We start from the raw sequence: 24,456 nt of genomic DNA, 5'->3' as shown, positions 1-24,456 counted from the left end.
CTCACCCGTTATTACTTATTTATTATTATTGTTTATACACTTTCATATTTATGTAATTGTTTATATGTGTGTATATATATGCCCTTGTTATTTCATAATTTAATTTTTTTATTATAAATTGTTTCAGTTAAGATCTAGTCAGTTACTGAAACAAATTCATTGCCAATGCCTCAAAAGTATAAAAAATCATCCCAAGAAATTCTGCTTTCTGTATGGCTCTTTCCTAACTAAAACATAATGGTGTGCATTCATGGTGATATACAGAAAATATACCAGTTATGCTTTTGCTGTCCTCTAGGTGACCAGAATAAGGTGTGAGCATCGCATGTTATTTGTTCTACTTGTTCAAATGGATTAAGTGACTGTTTGAACACAGGAAAAATCTCATTTCTTTCAATGCTGTTTGCCATTCCCATGATATGGAGGGAGCCAGAAGACCATGATGAAGATTACTAATTTTTTATGTGAATTGTAACTGGATTCTCAGCAAAGACTAAGCACAAGATTATTTATCCGAACCTCAATTCAGTGATGAAACCAATCCCTCATAATGACAATATGCCAATTCCAGTACCACCACAAGCATGGACTAGATTCTTTGGAAGCCAAAATGAAGGTGCAATTGACAGAGACCTGAGCACGTCAGCTGAGCCTGAGTAGATGCTCGAAAATGAGGCATTGGTGCCAGAGCTGTTTACCCAAGTTGAATTTGAATGGCCTCATTTCAGAATTTGTCCTCTCCAAAAATAAAGCCAAACTTCTTGCCTCAAACTAAAGCAAGAATATTTAAAGTGAAGAACATGACAGTATCTTATCCAAGTGCTGAGGTGCAAGTTGGCTATGATACATAAAATACAATAGTCACACTTCCATATCATAGCCAACTTGCACCTCAGCTCCAGAATATTTTTAGAGGTACAAACATTACACTGATTTTTTCATCACATAATAAACTAAGTACTCTTTTCAGCAAATACAGAGAAACATATGAATACAATATTCAAGACATAAACAATATAATATACCTTATAAAATGCCAATCTGGATGTAATGCATGCTACCTAGGTAGCACCACCACAAAATATGGAACTTCCAGAACAACCAACACAAGAGCATACTATCATTATAATAGTTTCAAATCAGACCAACCAGGAACTGAACTCATTCAATATGTACACTCTTTTAATCATGATCCATTAATAGATAATGCAGTTACACTAATTAAACTTAAATCGAATTATAAGATATTCCATTATGAAGCCCTAGCTATAGAATGGTTCTGCCAAAATAGATCATATGAAATTTTAAACACTAAATTATCCACAAATCTATCACCAATATGGCAGCTCACAGAAATCAAATTTCCACCTGTTTAACGTGATGCATCCTGGGTACCACAATACTATAAATCAACACAACTCATGTCATTCACCAACTGATGACAACATTGAAAGCTTCTTGTCCAGCCCTTGGTTTTTCAACACGCGAATCTTCTTCATATAATTTTATAAATGACAACCAGGGAAAAGATGGTGCACTCCCTCTTCCTAGAGACATGTTTTTAAATTAATTAATCTAGTAATATAATTGAAAACTTTTACCCTCTTTACTTTCCTTTATGTAAATTTGTTCTTAACCAATGCGGATCTAGAGGCGAGTACAGTAAGACCCCTGTATCCGCAGGGGATATGTTCCAAGACCTACTGTGGATATAAGCGAACACCTGCTGACCCCATATATAATGTGATTTTCTTGTACATGCATATGTATAATAAAGTTTAATTGATAAATTAAACACACAGTAAGACATTACCAACATTAAATACGGTAATAATAAAGTACAGCAGACTCTCGACTTATTTACCGGGATTAAATTAACTGGGACACTTGAAGACCAAATGTTTAGTTTGATTTAGTGCGTCGCATCGATTGTTGTGTTCCGTTGCATCATAAAAGGACAAATTTTGTTTCGTTATTTATGTCAGGGATATCGGAATTTTTTTTAATTTTTTTATTTGCCCATCGCGAAAATGATGGGCAAATGCAAGAGTTGTGCTTTCAAATTATTCAAATTCCCCCACTCCCCAGGAGTTTGGAAAGAAAGATCTGCGCAAGAGAGTGCGGATTTGGTTCACCAATGGGTTGTCCCGGCGGGAGAGTGCCACCGTATATCATCTCCGTCAGTTTGCAGGCCCTGACCCCTCAACGTGGGCACCTGTACGTGGTGAGGGGACCTCCCAGTGATGCTGCTGGTTTTCCAGATTAGCATCACTGGGATCCAACGCCCATACCTTGGTTCCAGGGTTACAACATTGGAATCCGGCGTGTGCAGCCGTGCGCCGCGACCCGTGGAAGCGGAAAGGGGGATCCTGGTGGTTGAGGGGCCCAGCCTTAATACACCACTTTGGCCCCTGCTTCGACGAGACGGGTGGTCCCGGACCGGCTCGACTGGGATCAATCGGCGGGTGGTATTATACTGCTAGGGTCAACTGCGTTCCAATAAGTCTCCCTCCCTATGGTCCTGGGACGGGATAAAGACTTATTGGTAACGTGGGTATGGTGTTCTAAGCGAACTCGGCGTCCCATTCGTGTACGCAGTACCTGCTAGTTCACGAGTGGGCGTCCCCTCGTAGGGCTCCGTGGTGGGTGAGGTACTTAGGCATCAGACATTTTTTCTTTACTCTCATGAGTAATTTAAATCCAATTTCTTCTGGGGCCCCAACAAGGCCCCTACCTAACCGATCAGATGAGAATGACACCAATTCTGCCAAAAGAGCCAGAACTGAGGATAAACCACCATCTATAACTCCGCTTTTCCTCATTCTCCATTCCACCGGAGAGCAGTCAATTGGGAAGATGTCACCCTTCTTCATCCAGAAAGGATTAGAAGGGTTGGCAGGATCACCAAAATCCGTTAAACGGCTGCGTTCTGGTGATCTTTTAATCGAAGCTTCAAACACAAAGCAGGCAGAAAGAATGTTAAACGCGACATCCATAGGGGGAATACCGATCAATGTAACACCCCATAAAACTTTGAACTCTTCACGCGGTGTCATTTCAGAGTGGGATCTTCTTCATGTCTCTGAAGAGGAGATCTGCTCTGAACTAAAAGATCAAGGAGTGACAGCTGTAAAGAGAATATCAATGCGGAAGGAAGGGAATCTCGTCCCTACCCGAGTTCTCATCCTAACATTTAACACCCCACGGCCTCCAAGTTCCATCAAGGCAGGGTATTTAAACTGCCCAGTGAGGATCTATATTCCAAACCCACTGAGGTGTTTTAAATGCCAAAAATACGGACACTCACAAACGGCTTGTCGTGGTAACCCTGCCTGTGCTCGATGTGGTGCAAAAGACCACGAGAGCAAGGAATGTTCAGCTTCTAAACCGATCTGTGTAAATTGCCAAGGAGAGCACCCTGCATACTCCAGAGCATGCCAGCGGTGGAAGGATGAAAAAGAGATCCAGAAATTGAAAACGGAGCTGAATATCTCCTACCCAGAGGCAAGAAAACGCATTCAACCAATAAATAGCGGGAAACCTTCATATGCCCAGAAGGTTTCTGCGAAGTGCACTATCGGTACGCAGACTGAGATGACTGTACCACCAAGAGAGTCATTCACACCGATTGCCCGCTATTTATTGAGCTCACAAAAGCCCACCAAAAAAACGCAGTCAGCTGCCACTCCTATATCCGTACCTCCCAATGCTCCACCACTACCAAAACCAAGTGGTAAAGAGCCAACAGTAATAACAGAAACAATGGATGTCGAGCACAAGGAGGTACCGGATGAATCAGTCTTGGAACTCTTTGCGGAGGAAGAAATGGACACGGGACAGCGTCCATTCTTCCCCAAAAAAGATAAAGCCAAGACTGATAAAATCAAGCCCTCAGCACTTCGGAAGCCGCCTGATGGACCCACCAAGCCAAAATAATGGCTAAATTCCTACAATGGAATTGTCGTGGATTCCGGCGAAATACTGATGACATCAAGGCCCTCCTGCAAAAGCACGAGCCAGTTTGCTTTTGCTTGCAGGAGACGTATCTAAAAGCAAATGATGATCCCACCATGTATAACATCACAATCTTTCGTAAGGATAGAATTGCGGATGGTCCTGCTCATGGAGGAGTGGCTATCCTTGTGAGTAATCAGACCCCAGTTCAGCCCTTGCTAATTACATCCAGCATAGAGGCTGTTGCAATTCGCCTTACAGTGGGATTTTTATTAACAGTCTGCTCAATTTATTTGCCACCTGGGACTGACATCTCCCAGGAAGACCTTGATGATCTTGTAACGCAGTTGCCACCCCCTTTCTTACTTCTTGGGGATTTTAATGGACGTAACACCCTGTGGGGTAGTGCTAACATCAATGGAAGGGGACGGGTCATAGAGCGTATGCTCAATGACAATGCCCTGTCCCTTGTAAATACTGGAAAAAACACCTTCTTCCACATGCCTACCCGTACGTTCTCTGCCATTGATCTCTCTATCTGCTCCCCTTCTCTACTCCCTTCTCTCACTTGGGAAGTGGAGGAGAATCCATACGGAAGTGATCACTTCCCTGTGCTAACCTTGTTACACAGTGGGAGACCATGTCTTCCTTTTAGGTTACCACGGTGGAAGTTTGATCAGGCTGACTGGAATGCCTTCGAACATCAGGCAAATTTTGACCTCAGTACAGTCAGTCAGGAGCCTATCAGTGACGCAGTAACGTACATCACAGAAATCATTGTCCAAGCAGCTGCAAATTCTGTTCCAAAAACATCTGCCCGGTTTCCACCATATCCCAAACCTTGGTGGAATTCCCAATGCACAGCAGCAAAAAAGGCTCAAAACAAAGCGTGGGGGATATTCCGTCGATATCCTACCACTGTTAATCTAATAGCCTTCAAGCGTGCACGAGCCAAAGCACGCTACATTCGCCGTCAGAGTCAAAAGGAATCATGGATCCGTTTCACATCATCTATTAACCAGACTACCAATTCTAAGGTAGTCTGGGATAAAATCTGGAAAATGAAGGGAAAATATACATCCCACCCTTCTTCAATCCTAGATTATAATGGATGCGCTATTGCAGATCCAACTGCAATAGCCAATGCTCTTGGGGAAACATTCTCTAACATCTCTGCAACATCTTCGTATTCCCCAGAGTTCCTGGTCCTGAAACATAAACTGGAAAAACAGGCTCTTAATTTTCAGTCTAAGAACATCTACCCCTACAATGGGTCGTTTACTATTCAGGAACTGAAAAGAGCCCTCGCCCTTTCCAAAGCAAGTGCTGTTGGACCAGATGGCATCCATTATGAAATGGTTAAACATCTTTCACCAAAATCTATGGATTATCTGCTCTCTCTGTATAACAGAATCTTCATTGAAGGGCAGTTTCCGGATTCCTGGCGCAAGGCAATCGTTCTTGCCTTTCCTAAGCCAGGAAAGGATCCAAAAGTCACTAGAAATTATCGTCCTATTGCTCTGACTAGCTGTCTGTGCAAATTCCTGGAGAGAATGGTCAATTCTCGTTTAATATGGTACTTAGAATCGAATGACCTTCTCTCCAATATCCAGTGCGGCTTCCGAAGGAACCGGTCCACTTTGGATCATCTTATTAGACTGGAAACATCCATCCGGGATGCTTTCCTAAAACGCGAACACTTGGTGTCGGTGTTCTTTGACATGGAGAAAGCGTATGACACAACTTGGAGATTTGGCATCTTAAAAGATCTGCATAGCCTGGGTCTTAGGGGGCAACTCCCCATTTTTATTAAAAACTTTTTAGCCAATCGATCTTTCCAAGTTCGTATGGGATCCTCACTCTCTCGTTCCTTTAGCCAAGAGGAGGGAGTACCACAAGGATCAGTATTAAGTGTCACGCTTTTTGCCATCAAAGTAAATTCCATTACAGAACAACTTCCTCCAACCGTAAACAGTGCCCTCTATGTTGATGACTTTAGCATATTTTGTCAGTCATGCAACATGAGGGTTATTGAAAGACAACTGCAGAAAGGCATTGATCGTCTCAACTCCTGGGCACTTGCAAATGGCTTCAGGTTCTCACCGGAGAAGACCGTTTGCGTACATTTTTGTCGTAAGCGTAATCTTCATCCTGAACCTGAATTAAGGCTCGGACAAAATTCTATTCCAATAGCAGCAGATACAAAATTCTTGGGACTCGTATTTGACAAAAAGTTGACCTTTCTGGATCACATCCGTCAACTCCGAACAAGGTGCACAAGAGGGCTGAATATTTTGCGCTCTCTTTCCTCTACATCTTGGGGTGCCAATCGATGCACCCTACTACGCATCTACCATGCACTTGTACGATCCAGACTAGATTACGGGTCCCTGATATACAATTCGGCCAGAGACAGTGTACTTCGTTGGCTGGATCCTGTCCATCATCTGGCTCTCCGTACTGCTATTGGAGCATATCGAACATCTCCAGTCCAGAGCTTATACGTCGAAGCAAACGAACCGCCGTTATCGCTTCGACGTAAGCAGTTGTCTCTAAACTACGCCTTAAAACTGAAATCCCTGCCAGACCATCCTACGTGGCTATCCGTTTTTGAGCCACGATGGGAAAATTTGTACAACACCCGTAAGACTGCCAACCGACCTTTTGGTATTCGTCTCCAAGAGCTACTCAAAGAACTTAATATCAAGGTAGACAAGGTTGCCCAAACACCGAAGCAACCCCTTCCACCCTGGCATGCTCATTTCCCAGCATGTGACTTGTCCCTTAGGAATTGGGGAAAGTCGGACACTCCATCGTCTGTCTACCTGCAGCTTCATTCAGCACACCGAGCTGAACATTCTGACTTCGCGCCAGTTTAAACAGACGGTTCGAAGTTGGAATTATATGTGGGATCTGCTGCTGTCTTTACAGACACCACTACATCGGAGCAGATTCCCTCTGAATGCAGTATCTTTACTGCAGAGCTGCACGCTATAGAGTTAGCCTTGGAACACATTAGTGAATGCCAACACCAACGGTTCATTTTATATTCTGACTCTCTCAGTGTGTTACAGGCTTTAACATCTGTGATATATAATCCTCATCCGGTTCTGTCTTGCATTCAGCAGAAGATTCACTTCCTCCGGGAACGTGAATATGATATCCGCTTCTGCTGGATTCCGACCCACGTTGGGATTAAGGGAAATGATTTGGCTGACGCCGCAGCCAAATCAGCAATCCCCAATAAAAATCGCTGCCTGTCAGTCCCCTATACAGACTACAGGCAAACAATACAGCAGAAGATACACTCCCAATGGCAGGACTCGTGGAATAGACAGACTGGAAATAAACTATATCGTATAAAGCCTGTAATTGAACCGTGGCAGTCTAGTCTGCGCGGGAATCGTAAGGAGGAAGTTGTTCTTGCCCGGACCCGCATAGGACACAGTCATTTGACTCATTCGTTTCTGCTGAGGGCTGATGACCCTCCTATGTGTGTGTCCTGTGGCACAATTTTAACTGTGAGACACATTTTAATTGATTGTCCAGATTTTGGTAATATCCGTTTTACCGCTTTTAATCATCTGACTGAGCCGTATACACTCAGTCAGATTTTATCTGACAATGACCATGTGTCTGCTGTTTTTACCTTTTTAAAGTCAATAAACATTTTTGATCTTATATAAAATTTACATGTTTCTTTTATACATCTTGACATAGTGACCTAACTATGTAGGTCACTGAAAGTTTAAAAATTTTTTATATACGACTTGGTCTTGGCGCATTATAGCCTCCGTAGCTAATGCGCCAATAAAAACAAAACAAAACAAAACAAACAAACAAAGCAGGCCCTGAAAAGCTGGCTGTTGAGTCTCATCCAGGTGGGACACTAATAGGAGGTTAAATCTGGGATGTCATCTTTCCAGACTGCATATAGTCTGGGTCCTATTTTCTGGTCATAATCAAGTCTACTGGCTGTCATTATGGGATTTTATCCCTTTCGTGATGTTTACTAGTCCTTACACTACCTTTTGTTGTTATGTAGTGGGTCTATGCTGCAAGGTCTTGTGGCAGTGCCCTTTGTTTTGATGTCATGAATTTCAAGGTGTTTTTCGCTTCCACTGGTGGTAATTATGCCTCTTGTGGTTAGACAATATATTGTCACTTGTCTTTTTCCAGTGCATTTTGTAGTCAGTCCAAGGTCTGTATAGTCAGCTCCTCTGTGTCATCTTGCTGCTATTTGCAGGTTTGTCTCATTCTGTTAAGGTCTTCTGTATATGGCGGTTAGTGTTTGGCACCTGGTAAATAATCTCTGGGCAAAATCAGTTAAGGCTAAGTATTCCTCTTGTGTATCTAGTAGATGTGACTCAAGATCCATCAGTAGATAGTGAACTCTAGTCATTAATCTGCATCTAAGGTCTTCGTATCGGGCATACTCAAACATAATGTGCACCCAGCTTTCTTGTTCCCCACAAGTACATCGCGTGTCCTCCACTATTCCCAATGCTGTAAGCTTTGCATTGAAAGCCCCATGACCCATAAGGAGGTAGGTCATGTAAAGTCCGGTTTGCAACCAAGTTGGGGGGAATGGGGGTATGCTCTGTCTACGTTCAGGATAAACTTTTTGTGATATTCCCTTTTGTTGTGTTGTCCAGCGGTATTGCCGGGTTTGTTTTAGGCATTTCTGCAGCCTGTTCTTTTCAGCTTTGTGGGTTGCTCTGTTATGCACTGTGTAGTCTATATGGGTGCAAGGCATTCCTTTGGTTATATAATAGGTTATTCCAGTGCATATGATGTCCAGGTCAAGGGGAAGGGCTCCTGCCAAACTTGTAGGGCAACAGTGCTAGTGGTGCTGCAGGCTCTAGTAATGGTTAACAGGATAGTTCTATGGATTGAGTCGATTATGTGTCTATTTATGGCGGTTGATTCCTTGTGATACCAAACTGCAGAGGCGTATGTTATAGCTGGTAGGAATGTCATTTTATAATATAAGGAGAGTACACGATGTTTAAGTCCCCAGTCACGACGGACCACACGTGCTAACAGCGCAGAATACTTCCTTATCTTTGTCCTTAGATGTGTGAGATGCTGCTTGAAGGAAAGATTACAATCTAATATCAAACACGGGTATTTAAGCTGGCTTTGGAGTTTAATTGTGGTGTTGTTCACCGTTATTTGAGGTGGGCTGCGCAGGTCAAGGGAGCCTTTCAGTAAGATTGAGGATGTCTTAGTCAGTGAGATTTTTAGGCAGTGTAAGAGTGTCCAGTCCTGTAGTATCTTGATGGCATGGTTTGCTTTTACCTCCAACTGTGCTCTACTGTCAGCAGCAATTTTCAAGATCAAGTAGTCGGCGAAAGCTTGGATTTGGACGTCACCAAGGTCCATGGCCAGGAACTCATCCAAGACGTTCCACAGGAGCGGCCCCGGGATGGTATCCTGGGGGCAACTCCTACAGACACGGTGGTTTACCCTACCATAGGGTACCATGACACTAATACTCCTGTCAGTAAAGTAAGACTTGATAGTAAGATACAAGTTGCATTGAAGGTTGGCCCGCCCTTTTGTATGCTTGCCAGGACACTCGGCCACCAAATGCTGTCGAACGCCCTGGCAAAATCAATGGAGTTGATTAGGTAGTATTTACTGTTAGAACTGGCCACACCGTGCAGCAGATTTCTAAGTGCCTCTACTGTCGAAGACTCGGGCTTAAAGCTGAACATGGTAGATGTGCATTTCAGCACTCTTTTAATGTGTGTCAATTCGGGCATATAGCATTCTCTCAAATAGTTTGCTGATCACCGATAGCAAAGCTATCGGTCTGTATGTGGTTGGCTGTTGTGGATGCTTTGTGGGTTTTTTTGGGATCAGCTTCAGTCCCGCAGTCTTCCAGTTTCTTGGGAAGATGCCTTGATCCAAACAGTTATTGAATAGGAGGAGTTCAGGGGTCAGGTCCGTTACTTTTTTGATAATTTCCCGCTCGAGATAATCGAGGCCAGGGCACTTATTATTTCTTATGTGATTTGCCGCAAATTTGATGTCATCTAGCGTGAAGGGTGGTTCACAGGAGTCAGTGGTGTACATGTCATTTTCTTGGCATATTCCATGCTGTTCACATGAAGTAGGCATAGCAGTCTCCGGGAAAACAGCGCCCAGAATATTCGTGATTGAATGTTACCTTATGGTGGTTTGGCTCCCCTGTGGTGTTAATGTGGTAGAAATAACTCCCCCCCCCTGGGGGGAGTTTGTTTGAGATTATCCTATAGACTACCCCCCCCCCCTCCAGGACTCATTATTTCCTGTTATGCCTGCCAAGTTTTCCCAAGCTCTTTGTTTACTCTTGTTTATTGCTTCCGTATATCTGTTTCTTCTGTATAGCACTCCTTCAGTATCTGGACCTCAGCAGCAGGCCATGTGCGTCTTGCCCATTGAAAGAGTTTTCTTCTTTTCATGGTCTCCCTCCTGAGTTGCTGGATCTCGCAAGTTCACCAAGGGACTGCTCCCAGTTTGGGACTTCTCCTCTTCATTGATGCTTCACTTGACACAAGTATTATTTCCATTACCCTCTTTTGATTCTTGTCTGGGTCCCCATTCTGGTTTGTTGTTTCCAGGTGTTGGGCCGCACCGGGCATTAAGACCTCTTTGAACCTTTCCCAGTCCGCCCGGTGGATGGCAAAGCGATTTAGTGTTTGTTTAGGTATCGTTAGCCAGTTTAATGATCTTCTGATTTGACAGGTAATCACCCTGTGGTCGGAAGTCATCCACGAGTCTCTGACGATCCAATTCTCAACGTACCCTGCAAGGTTTCCCGTGAACAACATGACATCAATAGTTGCCTCCCACAGGGTATTACAAAATGTAGGCTTCTGGTGTGGTCTGTTCAGGACAGTGAACCGGGAGTTCAAGAGAAAGTTCTCTAAAATCTGTCCATTTCTGGTACCTCTCTTGTCTGGGGTCAGACTGTGCCAGGCTGGGGAAGGGCAGTTTACATCTGCCCCAATTATGATTCTTTAATCAGGGAGCATGTCAGTCAAGGCCTGCAAGTACCTCATGATAGGTGCGATGTCCTTGCCCGGCCTGCTGTAAAGGGCCACAGCATAGATTTGGCCCAATGGCGTTAAGATGTGGGCACACGCCGCCCAGGGTGCACAAAGCTGTGTCACTTTAGTCACAGTATAATTGGGATTGCAGACCACAACTGCATCCTATGGGGTGTCACTCTCGTCATGGACTATTTTGTATGCTGCCAGATATCTGCACACTCATAGTAGGACATCAGCTGCTTCCTCGTCTGCTATGATCGTAAGTTGTTGGGCCACTGCTCTAGCTCTCTGCGTGTTATGCTGTATTATTGCAATTTTGGATATGTTGTACTGTTTAGGGCGTCTCTCCATAGTCAGTTCGTGACTGGTATAACCCTTCTACTTTAAGATAAACTGGACAGTTTGGGTCTCTGATAGAATGCGAATGGTCCATTTTCTCTGCCTTACAGTTTGTACAGGTCAGATCTTGCTCCTTGTTTGGACATGTTTTATATTCATGTCCACTTCCAGAGCAGTGACTGCAGGTTGGTTCTGTTTGTGTACACATGTGGGTTGTGTGGCCGTATTTACAACAACGGAGGCATTTCGGGATTGCCACATGCTCCCGGAATGGTGTGATCCCCATTCAATGTAGATTCTCTCTCGATTCTTTAGTTGCTGCCAAACAGTCGGGGCCAGCTCTAGAATCCAGTTTCTGTTTGGTCCTGCCCTAGATCTGGTGGAGTACCTGGGCTGCACCAGGGTTCACTGTTCCTGTAGTTGCTGGGGGATCTCTCAGATTTCTGTTTATGATCTCTGTGGCTAACTGTTCCGGGGTTAGGTCCTTGTCTATGTCAAAGACAATGATAGCAGGTCCTCTCTTTTTTGGCAATTCTGCACTCAAACCCAAGGTGACAATTTTTGTGTTATCCATTATCATCTGTACATCTTTGTTTCCCACCGTTTAAGTAACGAGTCCCCCATTCCTCGTTTTCCAGATGGACTTTATCTTAGTAGCTTTGAGGTCATCCTTTAGTTTGTTCATCACAGTTGTCTATTTCTTTACTGGTTCTCTTTTCTGGGAGCCATCTGTGGCCACAGGTCTAAGCACAACCAAGTTGGGTGTCATCAAGAGAGGTTGTTTCCTTTTTTGGGGTGCACTCTGAGTTTGTTTTCCCTGATTTTGGTTACTCCTCAGCATTTCGGCATATGTGGGAGCACACTGTTGCATTTTATTTGCCCCACAGTCGTTATAGGCCTGCAGCTTCGCGGTGACCTTTTCATTCTCAACATAGGTCTTGAAAAGGATAGTCTCAATCCTGTTAAAAATTGTGACGATTTGCGACCTCACAAAGGTGGTTACCTGTTATTCGGTTCTTTATGATTCCAGTGCTGTTTTGAGTGCCAGCGACTTTTCATATACAGTGCCCACCAGTAGGGAGGGATCCATGGGGGAAGTCTCCTGCTGCTTTTCTTTATTTGCATTGACACTTTCCTGAGCGTCCTTATTCTCAGCTTGGGAGTGTGTTCCCTGCTCTATTTTTGCTACTAACAGCCTTTTGTTTTTACACTTGCTTTGCTACTGTGCATATTGGAGAAGTGTGGCATTGAGGGCAAGTTGCCGATATTGGTAAAGGGATGGTTGAGAGAGAGAGAGACAGATAGTAGTTGTCAGTGCGCATTGCTCTTCTTTGACTAATGCTATTAGTGGGTGCCCATTGTTGTTTTGTATATATATTGATACTGATTAAGGTATATCAGGGTTAATGTCTAAGTTTTCAGATGATACAAAGGTTAGCAGTAGTTAATTCACAGTTATTGGTATGCTTCTGCAACAATATCTAGAGAAATTAGGCAAATTGGCTAAGAAGTGGCAATAGAAGTTTAATATTGACATATGTAGAGCAGTAATCCCAGATTAATGTACCAACTGTGTAGTGGCGCCTCCGTAGCCAGGTGAGCAGTAGCAGCAGTGCATAGCACACACTTCTTGATTAGACTGGGGTTTGAGCCCATATGTAGACCACCCTGGAGGATGCAGAAAGGTCAGGGAATGACCACCACATATCCCCGGATTTTTGAGATTCAATTTTCTCTTGGTTGGTATACATTATATGGCATTTTTGATGTGCACATAATTTGGTATTTACTATTTTGCTTTTAACAGTTAACCAGTCTTTTGCTAAATTACATAAAAAATAGACCACTATACGTGAAATTTTGTAGTTATAAATACTTAATAATTGCGATTGATTTTAAATTTCATTTTCATTGCATCATTAAAAACTAATATATGTGTCATCCCTCCTCTTCCCCACTTTTCCCATCAGGATAAAATCATTGAAAGAGACCATGGCCACATGACGTTGGCCTTGATGCCATCTCTTCAGCAAGTTGCAGCACTATTACAGGATGGTGAATTACAAACCTCAACAATTACAAAAGTAAGTAAAGAATGAAACTAATTATATTACATTGTTATTAAATTCATTTATTTGGTTTTCAGAGGAGACAACTGTAAAGGACCGTTTAAGTCAGTCTAAGCTCTTGATTTTTTAAGGAGTCCTTATGTGCTGTAATGTAATAACTAGATCGTATGTATAGCTTAGCTTAATTTTCAGCACTCACCTCATAGTAATCCGCTTAGCTGGTGGAGGGTTTTACCACATACATAGTGGTTATAGGATTCTAATACTTAACAGGGATTATGGGTTTAAAATTAAGTTATGGGCTATAAAATTTTTAAGAAAGGAAAGTGTACCTTCCATGGTTGCCTAATTAAATTAAATGAAGAAAAAGAAAAGGAAAATATATTCCAACACGCGTGCATACTACCACTTTAATAGCTTCAAAACTAATTCAGCAAGTACAGAACTAACACAACACGTCCAATCTCAAAATCACAAACCACTCATCAGCCATCACAGTAATTAAATTAAATTCTAGCTACAAAATCCTTGAAAACGAAGCCCTCATTATTGAATGGTTTAAGCACCATACATCACTCAACGTGTTAAGCAAAAAGATTCCCGGCAATTTCTCCCCCATTTGGAATTTAGCACGTATTAAGTTTCCACGTGCACTGAAATGCATTTTGGGAACCCAACCCGAAAAAAAAAAAAAGTGCGCTCTCTTCCCCCCCTCCACTATAGCTAACTGAAGACGAGGAAACTCGAAAGTCGCTCATGCGCGATTATTAGCTTATATTTTCCTTTTCTTTTTTTTCTCTTCATTTAATTTAATTTAATTAGGCAACCATGGAAGGTGCACTTTCCTTTCTTAAAACTTTTTATAGCCCATAACTTAATTTTAAACCCATAATCCCTGTAAAGTATTAGAATCCTATAACCACTATGTATGTGGTATAACCCTCCACCAGCTAAGCGGATTACTATGAGGTGAGTGCTGAAAATTAAGCTAAGCTATACATACGATCTAGTCAGTCTAAGCATAATGACTCTTCCTATGATTAAAGCCGACCCCTTTCAAAATCGGCCAAGTGGTAGTCAATGGCATACCACCACATTATCTGACGTGACAGAGACCACAACAAAAACAACTCCAAAAACTGCTGTTAACCAGTTCCCAGATGCCACTGTGTTCTCTGAAAAATTAAATTTAAGAAAGAAGAGGGTAAACGTGGCCACATGGAATGTAAAAAGTTAAAAGAAAGCAAGATAGATATGGTCATCAATGAAATGGATAGGTATAAAATTGACAGTTTAGGAGCAACCAAAGTGATGTGGACAGGACAAGGTCATTTCAAAACTGGAAATGGATTTTTGTTGTTTTTTCTGGAAGTGACCAAGTAAAAGAACATGGTGTCGCTGTCATTTTGAATAAGGATTGTTGAAGGTCTCTTCTTGGATACAATCCTATTAATAGTAGAATGATGGCAGTTAGACTTCAGGGCCAGCCAGTAAATCTCACAGTTTTAGTTGCATATGCACCGACATCTACATCCACAGACAAAGATGTTGACTTTTATTATGAAAATCTCCAGTCAGCTCTTTATCTGGTCCCAAAAAAGGATGTTTTGATACTCGTGGGTGATTTTAGTGCAAAAGTAGGCAAGACAGGTTCTTCTAGTCCAGAATGTGGTAAGTTTGGTCTTGGTACTAGAAATGAGCGGGGTGAAAGATTAATTGAATTTTATCACCTGAACAGTCTTGTCATAGGTAACACCTGCTTTCAGCAGCACCCAAGAAGGCTCTACACTTGGAAATCTCCTGATCTTAAAACAAGGAATCAGATTGATTATATCCTTATGCAGCAATGGCGGCGTTCCAGTGTAATCACAGCAAAAACACTTCCTGGAGCAGATTGTGGCAGTGAACATCAGCTACTCCACATCATTCTCAAGCTGAAGCTGAAAAAGATGATGAATAAGGTTTTCCCTATTCATGATGTTTTTCATGAATAGGGATGTAGCAAATATTCCAAACGATTATATGCTTGCAACAGTCAATCGTTTTCAAGCTCTATTAGAACTAGATGATGATATGCTGCCTGAGGAAATGTGGGAAAATAGAAAAAGCATCATTAAGGATTCAGCAAATAGACACATTAGAGAAAGGTCAAAGATCAGGACGCCTTGGAGTACAGAAGCCACTTTTAAACTTATTGAACGGAGAAGAACTGCAAAAGCCCAGGGTGTACAACGAAACGAAGAGTATCAGGAACTAAGCAAAGTCATAAAGCGCTGTTTAAGCCAGGACAAACAGGATTATATCAATCAAAAGTGTAAAGAAATGAATACCACAACAAATGAAACAACACTAAACTTAATGTAATTAAGGACTCCAAAGGGGAAATTTTAACAGAGGAGAAAACAATCAAAGTAAGGTGGAAAGAATACTGTGAGCAGCTCAGCTCTTCCGAGCACCTGCTGGCACTAATTATCTGCCACCCCCTTTCAAGAATGTGATCATGAACCAGTTCCACTGAAGGAAGAAGTCGAAAAAGCAATCAGAGAACTAACGTTAGCATTAGCATTAGTAGAGGCATTTGATGCAAGAAAGCAAGCTTATGCAGCATCAGCCAAAAAAAAAAAAAAAAAAAAAAATCCACTTCACCCCTCTGTTCGTTCAAAATACCTGTCCAGCTGAACCTTAAACCTATTTAGGCTATCAACCTCCACGACAAGGGATGGAAGTCTGTTCCACCAACCAACCACCCGCTGGCTAAAGGCAAATTTCCGCACGTCTATCCTACATCTGTCTTTCCTCAATTTGAATTTATGCCCTCTCAGGTGATTATTCTGAACTAGAGGAAGAATCCCATCAGCATTGAGCATGCTCAAACCATTCAAGGCTTTATACACCTCTATCAGACCACCTTGCTGGTGCCTAGTCTCCAGACACTGTAATTTGCAAAACTTAAGCCTTTCTTCGTAAGAGCACCCCTTTGTTCCATTCACTAATCTTGTTGCCCTTCTCTGTACTCGTTCCAGCAGCTCTACATCCTTCTTGAAATGAGGCCTCCAGACCTGTATACAGTACTCTAGGTGTGGCCTGACCATTGCCTTATACAAGGGAGTAATCACCTCCTTATCCCTGCTGGAAAAATTCCTGTATATCATTGACAATACTCCATGAGCTACTCTTACAGCACGTCTGCACTGTTCAGAGAACTTCATATCTGCCTGCACAACCACCCCCAAGTCCCTTTCATTCTCTACCACTGTCAGTGTAGTACGACAGAGTTGATACGTTGCTCTGGGGTTGCTGTTTCCCATGTGTAGTACTTTACATTTGTCAATGTTAAACTTCATTTGCCACCTCTCAGCCCATCTGCTCAACCTTTCCAGATCCTGTTGCAGCAGCATAGTGTCAGTAGTGTCCTTGACAACCCTGCCAACCTTTGTATCGTCTGCAAACTTGGACATTAAGCTTGATATACCATCGTCAATATCATTTATAAATACAGAAAACAATAATGGACCCAACACTGAGCCCTGAGGGACTCCACTAATAACATTAGTCCACGATGAGCAGTGTCCATTGATTACCACCCTCTGTCTTCTCCCCCTCAACCACCCCTTTATCCATAGCAGCAATTTGCCTCCAATGTCACACTGCTCCAATTTGTGTAGCAGTCTTCCATGTGCAACAGTATCAAAAGCCTTTCTAAGATCCAAGTATATAATATCAAAGCTATTCCCTGCATCCAGTTCTTTTGTGACTGCATCATAGTATCCAGTCAAATTGGTCAGGCAAGACTTCCCCTTAACAAAACCATGCTGTGTCCGAGCTATAACTGAAGTCTTATCTAAATGATCCTGCAGTGCTTCTTTAACCAGTGCCTCCATTAATTTTCCTGGAACAGAAGTTAAGCTCACAGGTCTATAATTACTTGTGTCAGCCTTTGATCCTCCTTTGTGAATTGGGGTCACATTTGCACATTTCCAGTCTATGGGTACCTCCCTTGAGTCCAAGGAAGCTCTCATAATTATGGCTAAGGGTTTGCTTACTTCTTTTACTGCCTCCTTTAATATAACTGGATAGATCCCATCCACCCCGGGTGCCTTTCTTGTGTCTATCTTCAACAACCTCTCCTCCACCTTACTCTCAGTTATTTCAAGATTCTGTAGCTTACTGCTAGAGTTGAATACACCTCTGTCATTCCCCTCGCTGAATAACTCCTCATGTGTGAATGTCGATGCAAAATATTCATTTAGTTTGTTAGCTACCTGAGCAGGATCATCAACAGTTGACCCATCAATATCAAGTGGACCAATCTGATTCATCCCCTTCCTTCTAGAGTTTACATAAGTAAAGAACTCTTTGCTGTTTTTCTTTGCATCCCTTGCCAAGGATTTCTCGTAATCTGCCTTCGCCTGCCTTTACCTCCTTTGTAACTTGGTTGCATATCGACTTGTATCTATCATAGGCTTCTGTATCATGTGTTAATTTGTAAGTATCCCATGCATTTATTTCTTCACTGCCATATGCCTCATTAGTTCATCTGACATCCATTTTGGCCTAAACCTTGAACAATATTTCTTAGTTGGTATGTAAAGCCTAGTAGCTTCCAAGATAAGTTCTTTGAATGCTTCCCATTTTGAATTTGCTGTTGGTAACATCATCAGTTGGTCCCACTGTATAGAATTTATATACTGTCTCAGTCCATCGTAGTCGCCTTTACGGAAGCAATAACCCTTCCCTTTACCCCTAATGGTAGTTACCTCTTTGAGTAAATCCCACTTCAGCACACTGTGATCACTGCCACCTAGTGGTTCATTTATCTGCAGATACTTAATGCATGAAGAATCACTGTTGATAATCAAATCAAGAGTATTACTCCCTCTAGTTGCCTCCCGAACATGCTGATGTAGAAAACAATTATCCAATAAATCCACAAAAGCCCTGCTAATGTGTGAGTGACCAGCCCCCAAATTCCAGTCAATATCTGGGAAATTAAAATCTCCCATTATAAGACTCTCTGATTTACTGGCCCACTCTATTTCCCTGTACAGTTTCTTATTATACTCCTCAGAGTCATTAGGCCTATAGCACACTCCTACTCTCAATTTTGATCTCCCAATGCTTATGTCACACCAAACTGACTCAACAGTGCACTGTCCAGCAATGTCGACTGGCTTCACTTCCTTGGTTTTTATGTGTTTCTTAACTAATAGCATAACCCCTCCCCCCTTCCTATCCTGTCTATCCTTTCTGTAGATGTTGTACTCCCCAAATTCCAGTTCTGCATCCCTTATATCTGTGTGACACCACGTCTCTGATATCCCAACAATATCTGCCTTTGATGTTTTGACCAACACCTCAAATTCATCAAATTTATTTACCAAATTCCTAGCATTGGTGTACACGCAATTATTCATGCACCTGTTCCTATTCTTAGCTGCCCTAACACAACCCATGTGTTTCCTTGTACTGCAATAACTCCCAGCAGTCTCTGATATCCCCTGCACCTTGTTTTCAGTTCATTCTAATAGAAGCAGTGCAAGGATCACTTTCACCTCTGCCAGCGGCTACTGTTCAACTATTAGTCCGTGTATCCCCCCAAGCTAGCAGTTTTCCGACCCACCTAACACTGCCTCGATAGCATCAGCAAATATTTTTGCACCCTTTCTATTTAAGTGTATCCCATACCTGTAGAAGCAGTCCCTTCTGTTAACAAGTACAGTCCAGGCTGAAAAAAATTCTACCCCTTGAGCCTTGCACAATCTTTTCAGGGCCGAATTGATCGACAAGGCTCGCATCATATGCTCCCTCCTATCGTGTCTGGGCAGAATTGCAGACACGTTCAAATTCAACCCTAATTCTCGGCTTTTGTTCAACAGTGACCTGTACTTGTTAAGTAATTCTGCTGGTCTCCTACTCTTAATATCATTAGTGCCAACGTGTACAACTATATTACCTTTTGTGCCCTTAAAAGATGATATTCGCTCTACAACGTCATCAACCTTTGCCCCTGGCAGACATACCCTGGTCCTGTGCCACCTATCCTTTTTACAAAGCATGTTCCCCGTTTCCCTGACAATAGAGTCACCAACAACTACTAGTTCCTTCGGGACCAGCGCATTCTGCCTTGGGGGTTGCCTCTGTGTCACGTGATGCCCAAGTGCAAGCTCTGGCGTTGATGTGGGCAGCTGAGAGCTTGATGGGCCCCTCAATTTAGTTTCTTCGAGGTCATCCACCCTATCCTTCAAGCTCTCATATAGGCCCACAAGAACGCTGAGTTGTTCCCTGATATCGATACACTCCTTGCATCGCGCACACACAAAGACATCCCCCATGGCAGTATCATGTCCCGTACCCGATTGCTCTGCAAACATCAAGCAAACAGTGCATTTTATAAGGCTGTGAGTCAGAGGACAACTGCCCGCCTCAGTTCTGCCCTGAGCCACCGCACTTCCATTAGCTTGAGCCTTTTGCTTTGCTGCTCTGGTCTGAGTCATGATTCTATTAATTTATTAATTAATTATAATTAATTATGTTATGTTATTAATTATGTTAAATATAATTAATTATGTTACGTTTGTAATCTAAGTCGTTATATGTATTTATTTAAAAGTACAATTTAACTGCTAACGCTATCTAGTACGGTATATAACTATCGTATCACAAAGGCGGGAAGTTCTAATAGTAAATCTACGGACACTTAAGTATTGATTAACTTTCAAATCTCACTGTCTCAATTCAGAATAAACTAACGATCCTTACTAGATCTATAAGCTACTTACAGAAATAATTCGATGTAAAAAATATTCAATCAAGCGGCTAATCATCTACTCCTTCCTTTTGAAAACCTGGATATTTCATTGTCAAGTCGTCTGTAAACTTGCACTTCCTTTTCGGCATAATGGGTATTCCTGAATTTATGTAAATTAAGGAATTATTTTAATTTAAATAGTAGAAATAAAAAATGATTTGAAGAAGTGACTGATTACTTTATCAACTGATAATTAAGAAATATCGCATACAAAAACTATGCTTACTTGTAAATAAATACAACGAATTGAAGCTGGATGAATCAAATTATTGTTTATGTGAACTACTGAAAGAAGAACAGAAAAAGTGAGATCTCTTAATTAAAAAAAATGTGGAATGGTAATTTTAACTCATAATTAGAATGAATTTCAGGTAAAATAAATAACGAGAGAAAATTTATTTTCAGTTGTCTACTCACCAAGAATGTAAAAGAGAATAAAAAAAAAATGGAGTGAAAAAGTCAAACTGCACGAACAAAATGTCAAACTCCTCAATCTGTGTTGTTTACAGCCGGAAGTGGAGTTCTTGGAGTTACTTCAGAATAAACTAATGATCCTTACTAGGTCTATAAGCTACTTACAGAAATAATTCAATGTAAAAAATATTCAATCAAGCGGCTAAATATGGCTAAAGAACGTCTCGTTCAGCAGAGTTGCAAACATGGATACCCTTACCGATACTTTTATGCAATTACAAGGCCGAGTAAAGAATAAATACATCAAATTAATCAGAAAATCACAAAATAATGTTATACTACTAAATTTAAATCAAAAGTTTTAGAAAAACGATAATTTCAAATCAATAAATAAGAAAAATCCACTTAGCGGCTTTGAACACGACCATCTCCTAGTAGCCTGGACGTGTGGCAAGTCACCTGAAATTGATGAAATCCCAGCAGAATTGATTAAAGCTACAGGTGTGAAGGGTGCCGAGTTTTTTCATAAAATGATTGTAAAAATTTTGGGGACGGGACTGTGGCCATCAGATTGGAAAAAATCAATTTTCATCCCCTTACCAAAAAAAGATCTGAAAATTTGCTCAAATTACAGGACTATTAGCCTAATTTATCACACTAGCAAGATTCTTCTCAAAATCATATTAAACAGAATCTCAAGAAAACGTGAAGAAGAAATGCCAGAAGAGCAAGCAGGTTTCAAAGGGGTAGAGGAACTGGAGATCAGATCTTAAGTCTATGACTGATTATTGAAAAATACAAAGAATTCAATGTTCCAGTCGTTTTGTGTTTTATAGATTATGCAAAAGCAGTTGATTGTGTTCAACATGAGAAACTGTGGGAAACGATGACTATTATGAGTTTCCCAATCTACATAATTCAGCTGATTAAGTTACTGTACCAAGAACAGGAAGAAACTGTGAGAACGAACATGGGAAACACGAATTTTTTCACAATAGGTAATGGTGTCAGGCAGGGCTGTGTTTTGTCACCTCACCTTTTTAATCTTTATGCTGAAGATATCATGCTTGAACATTTAGAGACTGGCATCAAAATTGGAGGACTGAAGATAAACAACCTTTGTTATGCAGATGATACTGTGCTGATTTGTAATTCTAAGGATCATCTTAAAGAAACTCTGAGGCGAGTATGTGAAGCAAGTAAGAAAAAAGGATTGTTTCTGAATGTGTGTAAAACTAAAATTATGGTGATTAGTGGTAATCTTGGTTCCGTAAAGTGAAGGTTAATGGGCAAGATATCGAAGAAGTTGATGAATTTGATTACTTAGGGTCAAGAATAAATAAAAATAGTGACTGTTCAAACGATGTAAAGAGACGACAGGCAATTGCTAAAACATTGGTCGCTGATCTGATAAAATTATGGAGAGATCTGCCCCTAAAGACGAAACTGAGAAACATTGATTCATTAATTTTTCCAGTTGCCACTTATGGATGTGAAGGATGGAATCTGAAAAGAGTTGACAGGAAGAAAATTAAAGCATTTGAAATGTGGTGTTACGGGAGAATACTGCGTATTTGTTACTTGGAACGAAGAACAAATTAGTGGGTATTGAATAAAATTGGCAGGCCTAAAATTCTTCTTTGTATAGCACCAACAGAAGAAAACTCAAGTTTTTTGGTAATATAGTAAGAAGGGAAAACTTTCTGTTGAAGAATATAATGAAAGGAAAAACCGAGGGGAAGAGGTGCAGAGGAAGACCTGCAACTAGGTGGAAGAATGGGATCAGTGAACTTCTGGGCATGACATTTTGTGATGCTGCTCGTATAGCACATGATCGATGCAGTTGGAGGAATTTGTTGGTGGCCACAACAGCTCTTCGGGGAGCTGTGTGACTGGATGAAGAAGTATCAAGTATTCACTAAATTAACCTATACATAGGTAGTTGTATAATAATGAAGAAATGAACTAAATACTACTAATAATATGTTATGAAAAATACAGGGTTGTTAAAATTAAAAGTATCCCTATGTAGAGAGCTCTGGAGCGAGTTCTAAGGCTTGTACTGAAGAGAAATTTGGATAACAGGTACAATAAAAAGTGCGCTTGCCATTTATTGGAAAAAAAAAATTAGTTACAAAATTTGTCACTATATGGCGCTGTGGAAATACAAATCACTTGAACAGTGCTACAATTATTCAACGTGTCCTCCATTTTGGTCAACAACAGTTTCCATTCGAAGAACATCATTTTCTGTAGCAGAACGTAACATGTCAATTGGAATAGCCAGCACATGATGTCTAATGCTGTCCTTCAGATCTGCCAGAATTTGACATCCTTCCCCATACACCTGGTTCTTCAAAAATCCGCACAACCAGAAGTCGCATGGGGTGAGGTCCGGTGATCGGGGTTGCCAAGATGTCTGGAAACAACAGTTGATGACCCGTTCATCTGTAAAGTGTTGCCTTAGAAATCTTTGGACACAACGATGGATGTGGGGTGGCGCACCATCTTGCCTCAATATGGTATCTTGAAGGTACCATATTCATGCAGTACCCACGTTGTTGCACCTCTGGTATTGTGAAATTTGTCAACATTTCATAATATTGCTTTTCAGTGACGGAACAGGTGCGGGGTCCAGTCAGTGTTACCCGTTCAAAAAAATATGGCCCAATCATGAATGTGGCCGTAAATCCACACCACACTGTCACTTTTGAAGAATGCAACGGGACATCTTGGATAACTCAAGGGTTTTCTGTTGCCCAAATGAAATTGTGCGTATTCACTTGTCCATTTAAGCAGAAGTAGGCTTCATCACTCCAAAGGATGTTCCATGGCCAAGTGATATCCACTGTCATTCGCACCAGAAACTGAAGTGCGTATCTGAAACGAATATCTGCGTCACCATGCTTTAGCTGCTGTAGCATGTGCATCTTGTAAGGACAGTACCGCAACACCTGACGCATTACTAGCCTTACAGTGGAATATGGCATATCCACTTCACAAGAAACAGCTTGCACACTTGTGCTACCACATGGAGATTAACTTGATAAATCCACGACAGCCATAGCCACATCTTCAACACGAGAGGAGTCTACTCGTTTTCAACATCTACCTGGTTGAACACCAAGATGTCCCACACTTCAAATTTCACAATCATTTTGTGGACAGCACAAACAGTCATAGGTCCACATGGGCCTTATGCGCTTCTGACGCCGAAATTCTCTGAGAGCCACAGCTGCATTGTTGCTGTTCTGATAGTACAGCTTCACTAATAGCACCTTTTCCTGCGATGTTATTGGCATTGCTGCTGTAGTGCATAGCACATGCTTCTTGATTAGACCGGGGTTCGAGCCCGTGACCACCAAATATGGCAGATGCAGAAAGGTCAGGGAATGACCATCGCATATCCCTGGAACAATATGGCCTTAGTTGCTAATGTTCCTAAAAACAAAAAATAACAATAAAAATAATATTGCTGCTGTAGTGCAGGCAAACATCTACTGTATGATTTTGAAGAGACTGCTTTGCTTTTATGCAATACAGTAGAGCTGAGTAGTGGCGCTGTGAAAATAACTTATGATTATGCAAATAACTTACGTTATTTGCATAATCGTAACTAAGATAGTTGCGCGCCATACAGTGACAAATTTTGTAACTACATTTTTTTTCCCCAATAAGTGGTGAGCACATTCTTTCTCCACTGTCATTCGCACCAGAAACTGAAGTGCGAATCTAAATTTCTCTCAGTATGAGCCTTAGAACTCGCTCCAGAGCCCTCTAAATAGGGATACTTTAATTTTAACAACCTTATACTTAATAGTAACTCATATTT

General features: G+C 41.5%; 1 protein-coding gene across 1 annotated transcript in view; it reads left to right on the top strand.

The window, feature by feature from the left end:
* Nucleotides 1-24,456, top strand: part of LOC150084412 (exosome complex component MTR3-like) — a 251,761-nt gene that overhangs the window by 202,228 nt on the left and 25,077 nt on the right. The window contains exon 9 of the mRNA XM_090376220.1: nucleotides 13,304-13,417. Within this exon, the coding sequence (XP_090232346.1) occupies nucleotides 13,304-13,417 (114 nt within the window). The remainder of the gene's footprint in view (nucleotides 1-13,303; nucleotides 13,418-24,456) is intronic.

The sequence above is a fragment of the Mastigoproctus giganteus genome, chromosome 6 (genome assembly GCF_048544385.1).
Source record: "Mastigoproctus giganteus isolate SK-2022 chromosome 6, ASM4854438v1, whole genome shotgun sequence".
In the NCBI taxonomy this organism is placed as follows: domain Eukaryota; kingdom Metazoa; phylum Arthropoda; class Arachnida; order Uropygi; family Thelyphonidae; genus Mastigoproctus; species Mastigoproctus giganteus.
The sequence above is the reverse complement of the archived record's forward strand: the minus strand, read 5'-3'. Positions and strand labels throughout refer to the sequence as shown.